Source organism: Manis pentadactyla, chromosome 5 (assembly GCF_030020395.1).
Source record: "Manis pentadactyla isolate mManPen7 chromosome 5, mManPen7.hap1, whole genome shotgun sequence".
NCBI classification, from domain to species: Eukaryota; Metazoa; Chordata; class Mammalia; order Pholidota; family Manidae; genus Manis; species Manis pentadactyla.
Genome location: NC_080023.1, coordinates 40,616,046 through 40,627,321, shown reverse-complemented (window position 1 = coordinate 40,627,321; position 11,276 = coordinate 40,616,046). Strand labels below are relative to the sequence as shown.

The 11,276-nt window shown below is 34.4% G+C and overlaps 1 protein-coding gene across 2 annotated transcripts in view; it reads right to left on the bottom strand.

Annotated features, from left to right (window-relative positions):
- Positions 1-2,400: 2,400 nt before the first annotated feature.
- SLAIN2 (SLAIN motif family member 2) overlaps positions 2,401-11,276 on the bottom strand; it is a 77,991-nt gene continuing 69,115 nt past the window's right edge. For both annotated transcript variants that reach the window (XM_036892517.2, XM_036892516.2), the window contains 2 exons: positions 6,651-6,969; positions 2,401-5,352 (listed from right to left, as the gene is read on the bottom strand). In XM_036892517.2, coding sequence (XP_036748412.2) covers positions 5,286-5,352; positions 6,651-6,969 — 386 coding nt within the window. In that variant the 3' untranslated portion in view covers positions 2,401-5,285. The remainder of the gene's footprint in view (positions 5,353-6,650; positions 6,970-11,276) is intronic.

Below are 11,276 nucleotides of genomic sequence, written 5' to 3'. Positions count from 1 at the left end.
CAAGAACAGATACATAGACCAGTGGAACAGAACAGAGAGCTTAAAATGCACTGGGTGTTTCAAATAGAGTTAATGAATTAAATGACCATACAGGCATGGGTTTATTTTTGGGCTCTCTATATACTAAGGGGAATTTATAATAAGGATACTGAGCTGCTTCACAGAATTCAAGGATAGATACTGGGCCTCATGAAAAGGGACTCAAATGTTACCAGAGCCTTCTCACTACAAATGTTTCCTCCAGGAAGATATGACCGCTGACATGAAACAATTATTTTGTATGATATGCCCTGAGACATTTGTGGTGTATACCTATTGTTTTGTTTGCCCTAAAGACTAGGCCCATTTACTAGGGACAGCAGTACTTTCAGGGAAAATGGTCTTCATTTATCCATACGGTGTTTACAGGAGATACATGCTCTTTACTTAATCCCAATCACCTGGACACATTAGTCCAGTAGTGGGCACCTGAACTGTGCTGGAGAATCCTACTCCTAGAATATTTGTTCTTGGGACCAGAGTTCTATTTTTGAATAGACACACTTGGAGTGCAGAGCAGAAATGTATAAAGAACTCATCAAGTTATTCTAAAGTTTGAGAACTCTAGACTTTTGATCCTTTTTTGATTGTGCTTATTATTTCTTCAATAGTATGTTGTTTTTAAACTGGATTCTATTCAATAAATACTGTAAATTTCAAGGCTTGATAGCCTGTGTGGGGAGCAGTTCAAGTATCACCAAAATATGATATGAAAATATACTATATGAAAAGTTTGTTAAAGTTTTGTAATTAGTATTTGTATATTCTTTCTGGACTTCACCCTCTGCCAACAAAATCCATCTAAATGAATGGCAGTGACCTCAGAGTTAAGAAAAGTTACACTGTTAACGAAGAATATGATCCAATTTCATGAGGGAGAAAAAGGGCAATACTGTCAAATTTAAGTGGTTGTTTACCTATATAATAAATGCTTTTTCTTCTTTGTAATTTACTTTTTCTAGTTTTCTGTAACAGTTTTTCATAAGAAAAACAATCTTATAAAGATACAAACTATGTAATTTTTAAAAAATCAAGCAATATCTGCAATCAGGAACTGGGAACTGTGTCAAGCTTTCAATAGCAATTGATGTACACCTCTGTTCAAAAGCAAACTCATATCAGCATTGTAAATAAAATATATCTTATCTCAAAACAGACTTTCTACTCTTCCATTTAATATTTTAGAACCACGTTAGGTCAGAAGTTAAAATATTTATTTGGTATGATGATTAATCTAAATATTTAAATGGTGGGATTGAGGTGAAATGTGGGACCATTTTCACTTTTCCATTTCATATTTTCATTTTTTTTAAGCATGACTCTCTATTACTTTCAAAATCAGAATAAAGCTTTTTACTTTTCTTCTTTTTAAAAAGAAAACATTGTTACCCAGTGTAAATACAGAGTTGGTTTGAAATTGGCATGCAATTAACATAGTGTTAATCTAGTTGTATTAAATAAGGACCAAGAGTGAAATCTGTTCCATTTTCAGACTAGTAACAAGAGGGCCAGTCCACTCAGACTTGTATTTAGGATCATTCAAAATACATTAGAGGTTGCTGAGGTTGTCTTCATGCTCATGTGAACATCCTACTGAGTACTTCCCTCCACGTTAATACCTCTATCATTTATTCTGCTTTTGTAACTCAAAGGTAAACTTCGACACAGCTTATGAAGCACCTTCATATAGGTTTTCCTGTTGCACTGGGTATATTACAAGTTTAAGTAAACTTCTCATTCACTAATTTACAAGTATACTGACATTCAATTTTAAATGTCTCTTCAAATTTTAATTTGGCTTGGGAGAATTCAAAGATGAAGGTATCATTTCTCTATACCTCATTAGTGCGACTAACTAACATGGAGGACAGTAAAAACCCAAAAGGAATGTGGGGAACTAAGTAAGCTTTGTACAATTCTTGACTTTTTTTCCATTCATCTGTAAGTGAAAAGATGGACATGATTAAGTATTCATATTTGGTTTGAAAATGTATTAATTTCTCCCCTTGGAAACTCCAACAAAATGGCTTTTTGGTTGTTTATGCTAGTTTTTTCTAACTAAGTATCAATTGACAGCAGGTGAAAAAGTTCCAAGAACAAAACAATTTTGAGTAAACTACAAATTTACTCCAAATAATCCACAAATGAAATAACTAGGACACAGAGAATATAACAGTATGTATTCTAACCTCATGAAGATCAAATCTCACAGGGCAATATGATTTAGTTTTATGTGTTTAAAAAAAATCGACTGATAAATTTATTAAAACCATGAAGATCAAAAAACTTATAAGCAATTGGTATGGGGGGGAGAAATCTTACCATTTCCAGAAATTAATAAAACACTTGAAAAAACAAGTATAAATTTAATAAACATAATGGTCAGGCTGTTTATTAAGGAGGCAACCACACATACAAGTTTGGCTATAGAAATGTTTGCAAATCAAACTTCATGTGATCTAAAAGGACCATGCGTGATGTCAAAAGTGGACACCTGTACATTCAATAAAAAAATCATACACAGTCTAGATTATTCTAGTTATACAAACATCTGGGGACACATATGTGTCTAATTTCCTTTCAAAAAAACTTTTATAAAAGTGATGTACTGAAATAATTTTAAAAAATAACTGACAATTATGAATGGTCCCCAGTTTTACAAAATGTGATTTCCAGGGTATGAAAACTGAAAAAAGTCAACTCTTCAGAGAGTATTTTATATTATACAAACAAGTTTTGTAGAAAAATGATCCAGCAAATGCTTCAGTTAAGAATATTTATATTTTTCCAATTCTTTACACTTTTATTAACACACTTACAAAAAATAACATTCAAACACTGAGAAAATTAAATAACTTTGGAAGCAGAGCTCACAGCTTTCTGCTTGCTTATAAGTGACAATTCTGGGCTGTTGGCACAAAAAATAATCAACATTCATAAAACCCTTACTACTATATATCAAACATAAGTTAAAATCATAGGCACTAGTTTATCAAATCCACATTTCTTCTGTAAGACTAACCACAGTGAATCCTTAGATTTTCCCAAACAGAAAAATTGGCAATACACAAAGGCTTTCTAGTAAAAAGGCAAAATTTTTCTCTTTAGGAAACTAAAAGCCAATAGTCTGTGGTAGTACAACAGCAGGTAAAATAATACTTTACCCAACTCAGATCCAAACACATTTTAACCAATGGTGAAATATTTTAATTAAAAAAAAATACTTTTTTTTTCTGATGCAGCCATTTAAAAACAAAGTTAAATAACCTGAATACTCCTTTTGAAACTAATTAACTTAAAAATGTAATGGGTGTTTCAAAGAGTTAAAATTCCTTTTAATTATTAGATTGCAGCATTTTTTTTTTGCAATGTTGCACTGAAAACTGTATTGTGTATATATGTTGTTTAAAAAGAGACAGTGGCTAGTTTTTTACATGATACCCATCCCTCCCAAGCAGATACTTTATCTTTCTCTGAAAAGCAACATTTTTAGCTCATCATCATGTGAATTCTGGTGCCATCCTTTCCTGACCCACTCCCACCACCTTCAAATTCAAAGACAAAATTTTCTCCTTGCATTAATACACTAAAATACATTAGCACCAGCAGTTTCAATCTCCAGCTGCTTGTGCTGAGTGACTCCCTACTGGTCAATCTAAAAAAGACTACCTTGGTGTCAGGCATGGCAGAATGGGGGTCTTGGGTTTAAAAGCTTTATCATTCTCTCAACCTATCAACCTCAATGCTATCCTGAATATCAAGATTCCCATTGCTCTCTCAATTTCTTTTGCAACTTACAATAAGTCATTGACTAACAGGAGATGAACTTATGTTCAAATCTTTAGAATCCTTTAGGTGACCTGATTGCCAATATTTTAGAGCTGTTCAAATTAAATATTTAAAAAACACACCTCATCATGGAAAATGAGAAGCCTACTGCAGAAGGAAGTTTTAATCTGGTAATAGTATAATAAAACTGAAATAAGTGATTTCCAGGATATACATAAGGGCCATTACAGAGCAAGTATTTAACATATTCGAGTCATATACAGTAGGCTTCATGTTACCAAAAATGCAACAATTGATGTAAGGCAGAATTTAAGTCAAAGGGACAGTATTTTCAAAGGTTTTATATAGTTATACAGTTTAAAGTAGATCAACTTAAGTAGGATTCAGCAGGCTATATTTTCCTACTATATAACGGATTGTGTCAATTAATAGTAACAATACAACTGTCATTTACCAGAGAGATTTTGTAAATTAAGTGCATAGATTCCCTCCCCCCTCCCATTGTATGATTTCAGGTTGTAAGCACTGAGGCAGTTATTTATATCAAGAATGAAGACACATACTACTTGCTCTTTCCCATCATAGAAACCTGCTAATAAAAACAAGATCTTTTAGTTCTGTAACAGATAAAATAGCTTATTAAGTTGGTTTCAAATAGCAAAGGCTGTTTTTCCTGAGCCAGGAGCTATAAAGTTTAGAAAGATTGTACAACTGATATTAAGCCCTTTTGGCAATCAAAACAAACACATAGAAGTTCAGTTATCAATGTAACATGATGGATGCATGCTGTAACACTAGCTGATGGTGGTGATATGTGAGCCACATCCAAAACTTAAACAAAGTAACAATTTTTCTAATGAATCTGCAAAAATAATTTACAGAAGTCTCCCAAATCTAGGTATCATGTTTTAAACTTCTAGCCCAGGCTTCTTCCCACCTGAGACCCCTCCAAGTCAATCTTGTTTCTTGGAGTACTAGTGAAACATTTTAGATTAGTCAAAATATCAGTTCTCATTAACACAAATATTTATTGATACTATTTATACAGTTAATTAGATTGAACATGAAGTTTTAGAGAGCTTGAGTTCACCATTTTCTTGTGCACAAAGGTATTATTCTTTCATTTACAAATGGTCATTTCTCTTTGGCATCCATTAGTTTTTTGCTCAGATATTGGCCTCTGTCAAATATTTAAAAATCAACTGAGTTTCTATTAAACAAAACTAAAAGTGATTCCATGGAGAGTGATTGTATGATTACCGAACATATCTGATGTTATATGTCATTAAAGTGCTGCTTGATCGTCTCTGTCAGTTTGTGCTAATTAAGACAGAGAGGGCTGGGATATTACAAATCCCAAGAGTCTTATCTGAACAGTCTGCATATAAAAGTTGTCTTTCAGCCTGGTGAAGGGGTATCCATGAAGCTGTGGACCTCTGTAATCTTGTCTTTGCTGGTCAATAACAGCCATCTTTCCAACTGTCATCTTTCATGCTACCATACGTCTTAGGAGTTGGCAAGGATCTGAAATAGAGCATTTTTATAAAGTGATTCACAGACTTTATGAACGAGTACCATGCTGTCGCCCACATGCATTAATTGCTTTGCAGCAGCATCATGATCCAATCATGTTCAGGTGTACTAAGATCAAAGCTCTAAGCAGCTCTAAGCATAACTGTCCCACACTCAGCATTTCTACAGTTTTCAAGTTTTACTGATCATCTGGTGATTTTACTTTTTGTTAACATAGCTACTAAAGTAAAAAAAAAAAAGAAAAAAGAAAAGATTGCTCATCTTTTCCAACTTCACGGATCATCAACCTTAAGAAGGGCAGAGTGATAAATGTGGTATTAGAGGGTTAGTGTCACCATTACGAGGGAGGCAGAACTGTAAAGTACTTAGAAGTACTTTGATTCAAACATACTTCAAACTAAAAGTCTTATTAGTTATGTAGTCTCGGGCAAATTACTTAACTAAATTTCAATATTCTCCTTTGAAAAAATAAGAACAACAGTACACATACACTTATGTCATTGTAAAAATTAAGGTACATATAAGTTACTCAGCACAGTGCATAGCAAGAAGCTGTTGTACTCTACTACTGAATTCAGAAATGTATCTTACAGTAAAAGAAGTATGGATAATTCAGTTTAAATGCTTATGGGATGAAAGTGTTTTTTTCATGCAAATAATAAATATTTAAAATTTAATTGTGTTTGACAGTTAAATTTACTGGTGGTAGTAATCCTATTGGTGAAAGGTAGGTAAAGCTTAGATGTGTGGTTCTCAAACCTGGCCTGGCTCAGAATCACCTGAAGATTAAACAACCGAAAAACAGAAAACCCATAGTGAAACCACTTCATACCAGATCTACTCTCTCAGAGTAAAACTTGGGCCACTATATTTATATAAATTCCACAGAAGATCTGAATTGTAGCAAAGTTTGAAAACCACATTCCTGAAGAATATTCAGAACTGGTAGCTAGAAGTTTTACTTAAAAATATCGCTCTAATATGCTTTTATTATCTTTATTGAATATCATTATATTCAAAATGAACAAATATCACAACGAAGTTGAGTGGTTCTAACAGTTTTTTCTAGTTCTCTAGGATGGTTAATCATGTTAGGCATTCGGGCAAATTAACTTGAACCAAAGTGGTATAATACCCTAATGTCTCCAAGTGAGGATTTCTTTAAAATAATGTTTTATTTAAATTGTACTAAGACTCCCTCTGTTAGCTATCAAATGCAGAGATAATGATAAGTCCAGCTTACCCACTTTCCTATGCCGAAGGAGGTAGAAACAGCATTTACCACTTACCTGCGAACAGGCTGAGCAAGTTTGCTGCGAGGCACTGGTATACCCCCAGCAGAAGGGGCACTGGGTCTGGGCAAGCCACTTCGCATCACAGTAGTCCCTGCAGGTCTGGTTAGAGTAGTGCTGTTGATATTGTTGGGAGGATTTGTTGGAACTGTGTTCTGAACCAAGGGAGGACCAGGTGAAGAGGTGGTTTGTGTGAGCTGTGTTGTTTCTTGGCTACCAGGAGAACCAGAGCCATGGTTACTAAATGCTTTCACTGGTTGCCGAAGAGCCAAAGGAGATGGTGCTGCAGGGGAGCGGAATTTGCCTGGAGAAGGTACTGTAGGATGGCAAAAAAAAAAATTAGTGTTTTCAGTGGAAATCAAGTGTAAATGAAGCCACTGTTTTATATTACACTTGATGCCTGGACACCAGCATATCTGTATTCATGAAAACTCACTCTATAGACATGAAAGGAATAAAGAATATTTCTGAGCTAAAATAAGTAAGTGTTAAGTCCTAAATAACCAAGTCCTTACTCAGAGGATTGCAACTATCCTTGACAACAATGTTTTAATGAGGCCAGCTAGGAATCCACAGCATCAGAAGAGAAAGGACTCTGTTTCCCTGTAGCAGTTTACCTGGATCATAGACTACAGATTGAAAAAAAAAAATTCATGTAAACATGTATCAAGTACCTGGTGGGTGTACCTCAAGTCTTATATCACCTACAGTGCAACTTAAAATTTAGAAACTAAAAACTATTTTTAAAAAATGCTTCTACTGTTATACTTCACCAAGTAGGATACTCAGATCATATCAAGAGGTATATGACATCATAGGATGAAGATGGTACATTTTCTTGGAATGTCAGTTCTACTAAGTGGTAAGTTAAAACACTTATGTTAAACAAATAATGATACATGAAATAATAAGATGTACAATTTGCATTAATTTTTAGCCAAATTAAGACTTCAAATAAACTTTATTACTGTGGTGGTCAAGTAGCATAAGCTCAGATTTTCTTGGGGAACACATTCATCCTTCCCTGTTTATTCTGCTAGATAAATCACCTCTGAAAGGCCATCAGTTTTAGTTTGTTCAAATGCCCATGGATGGTTATACACAATGTAAATTAAAAATATTCCTTTAGCATGCTTTATGTAACAAAGAACTCTGAGATGGGGTTCAGACAGAACTGGAGGGAAGGAGAAATGAATGCAGCAGAAAAAGTCACTCTAGTCTCTCTCAACCTCTATTAGTTCGGGGAGGATTTAAGTGGAAGAAAAGCTTGGGCCTGGGACTAGGTCCTAAAACTGTAGAAATAGATAGATATTATACACAACTTCATCCTTCTCACTTCTACTAATCTGTCTAAAGAATATAAGTAACAGTAAGGTCTATAACAGTAGTAAGAGAGGAAAGAAGGATGAGTTTGGCTACTATTTTCATCTGATGTCTGGGAGGTAGAAGAGATGGTAAGCCTTAGCTTCAAAATTCCAAAATGGGGGATATTCATCTCCTACTTCCTTTCAAGGTTTTTTGTACACAGCCTCTTTCCTTTCCAGCTGGTCTTCCCCACCTTTTGTATGACCAAAGGGCCAAACGTCAGTACCCCTGCACTTGGCATTACTAGGCTCCAGTACCCGATGTGCTCGAATGATCTCTGGAGTCATGATTCTTAACCTGACTGTGCATTAGAATCCCGGGGAGCTTTAAAAAAAAAGGAAGCCCAGGCACAACCCCCAGGGAATCTATCTTGAATGGAATCCAGATACTATTTTACAACTACCATAGAAGCTTTCAGTCATGATGGCAAAACTGGGAAGGGGCTAACCCTCCTGCTGTAATAAAACTGGACAAGATACCTAAAATGGTTTTTAAATATTGGACAACAGCCAGAATGGGACTATAATCCCCAAGAGAAGGAAAATAAGTGTGATGAGCTCTGTAAGCACCCTGGCTATTTTTTGGGGAGGTGGGGGAGGGGGAGATGGTTAGGGTGGGTCTGGAAACACTTTTTTGGACTATGGAATGAGGAGGAGAATCCCAAGCAGATCAAAATAATCTTGTTGAGAAGACAAAAATTGGGATTTGAGGGGCAGAGTAACTTAGAAAAGGGAACTGCTCCAGAAGACTTCCGTAATTTAGCTTAGGGGTCTGCTTGGATCTTTGGCTGAATATTGAGCTAAGCATATACCAAGTGAAGCTTCATGAGATTGGGCGAAGGACTAAAGCTTTGGAAACTGAACAGTTTCCAAAGCTTATACAGACTAGGAAACATTTGCGTTTCAATCAGTGAGAGTGAAGAATATTCACCAAGCATCCGGGGTAATCAGGAGACACCACAAAAGGAATAAACTAGCCCTAGAAAAAAGCTACTCTAAACCCACTCTATTAAAACTTATAAACAAGCCTCTGAAGTCGAGCTCAGCAAACTACCACCCATGGGCAAGTTAACTATTTTTGTAAATAAAATTTTATTAGATCATGGCAATACCCATGTGTTTATATATTGTTTATGGTTGCTTTCCAGCCATAAGAGCAAAGTTGGTTACAACAGAGACCATATTACCCACAATCCTAAAATATTTTGTATCTAATCCTTTAATGTTTGCTGATCTCCGCTATAAAGGATCAAAGTGATTCATAAATAACTGCTCGCCACAACAAAATCCAACACTATTTGAAAGATAACACAATCCAGCACAAAACAATGTAAAACTTCACAATGTCCAAAATCCAATAAAAAATTACTAGGCTTAAAAAGAAATAGGAAAATGATAGGAAAATGATAACTAAAATCAGGATAGAAATTAGTCAAACAGAAACAGATCAAGTCACAGGGATGACTGAATTAGCAGACTTTAAAAGAACTAGTACATATATATTTAAGGATATAAAGAAAAATATAAACAAAATAAGATGACAAAGAAAACATTTTCAAAAGAACTGGACAGAACTTTTAAAGATGGAAAAACTTAAAATATATCGAAAATGCTAAGTTCAATGGATGGGAATTAGTAACAGTTTAAATGCTACAGAAGAGGCTACTGAAGATAGAATAATTACTATCCAAACTAAGGCATATGGAATATAAGAAGGCTCAAAAATATAAAATGATAAAACCTCAGTGACATACAGGTAAGTACCATTTGGTCTAATAATATGCAATTTGAGTCCAAGATTTGGGGGTGGGGGATGGGGTAGAAGAATGAGTGGGACAGAAAAGATTTAAAGAAAGAATGATTGAGAATTTTCCAATTTGATGGGGGAAAAAAGTCAAAAACTATAGTCATGATTTTCAAACTTGGGTTGTATAAGAATCCTGCACAGGATTTTTTAAACACAGGAACAAAGAATAAGGTATCTTTGTTTTTAAAAAACAGAGAAACAAAGATAAAATATCAGACTTCTCAACAGGAATGAGGTATGCCAGAGGACAATGGAATAACATGTTAAAGTGCTTAAAAGTCTATAAATCTAGATAAAATTCTTTCAAAACAAATCTCAAAATAAAGACTTTTAAAGACAAATGAAATCTTACAAAATTTGTTGACAGCAGTCCTTCACTAAAAACAAATGTTAAAGGAAGTTCTTCTTTAGAAGGAAAATGATACCATGAAGTAACCCCAATTTACATAAAATAAACAGTGCCAGGAATGGTAAATATGTCAAGACACATTAGAGATTTTTAACAAATCATTTTTCACTTTCACTAAAAGATAACTACTTAAAATAAAAATAATGAAAACATACTATGGGATTTAACACCTATGTAGAACTAAAATAAATGAGAAAAGTGGTACAAAGAATGGGAAGAAATGGAACTATAATGTTCGAAGTTTCTTAATGATCTGGTATATGTACTGAAGATAAATCTTAATTAAGTTAAATATGTACACTGCACACTCAAGAGTAGCCACTTAATAAAAAGCAAAAAATAAGAAATACATAGAAAATAAGTCAACACTGAAAGTAAAATGGAATGTTAAAAAGTACTCAGCTCTTCCAAAAGACTTAGAGGAAAGAGGAGGGGAAAAAGGAACAAAGATCTGAAGGGACAAGGAAAAAACAAATTGTGAGATGGTAGATCTTAAACTAACTGTATCCCAGAATAATGACCATGCATATATGGTCATTAACATATGACAAAAGAGGCAACAATACACAGTGGAGAAAAGATAGTCTCTTCAATAAATGGTGTTGGGAAAACTGGGCAGTACATGCAAGGAAATGAAACTGGATTACTCCCTAACGCCATACACAAAAGTAAATTCAAAATGGATTAAAGACCTAAATATAAGTCAAGAAACCATAAAGCTCTTAGAAGAAAACAAAGGCAAAAATCTCTTGAATATAAGCATGAGTAATTTCTTTCTGGACACGTGTCCATAGGCAAGGTAAACAAAAGCAAAACTAAACAAGTGGGGGGACTACAGCTAACTAAAAAGCTTCTGCAGAGCAAAGGAAACGAAAACAAAATGGCAACCTACAGTATGGGAGAATATATTCGTAAATGATACATCTGATAAGGGGTTAACATCCAAAATACATAAAGAACCCATACAACTCAGCACCAAATAAACAAATAACCCAATTAAAAAATGGATAGAGGATATAAATAGACATTTTTCAAAAAAAGAC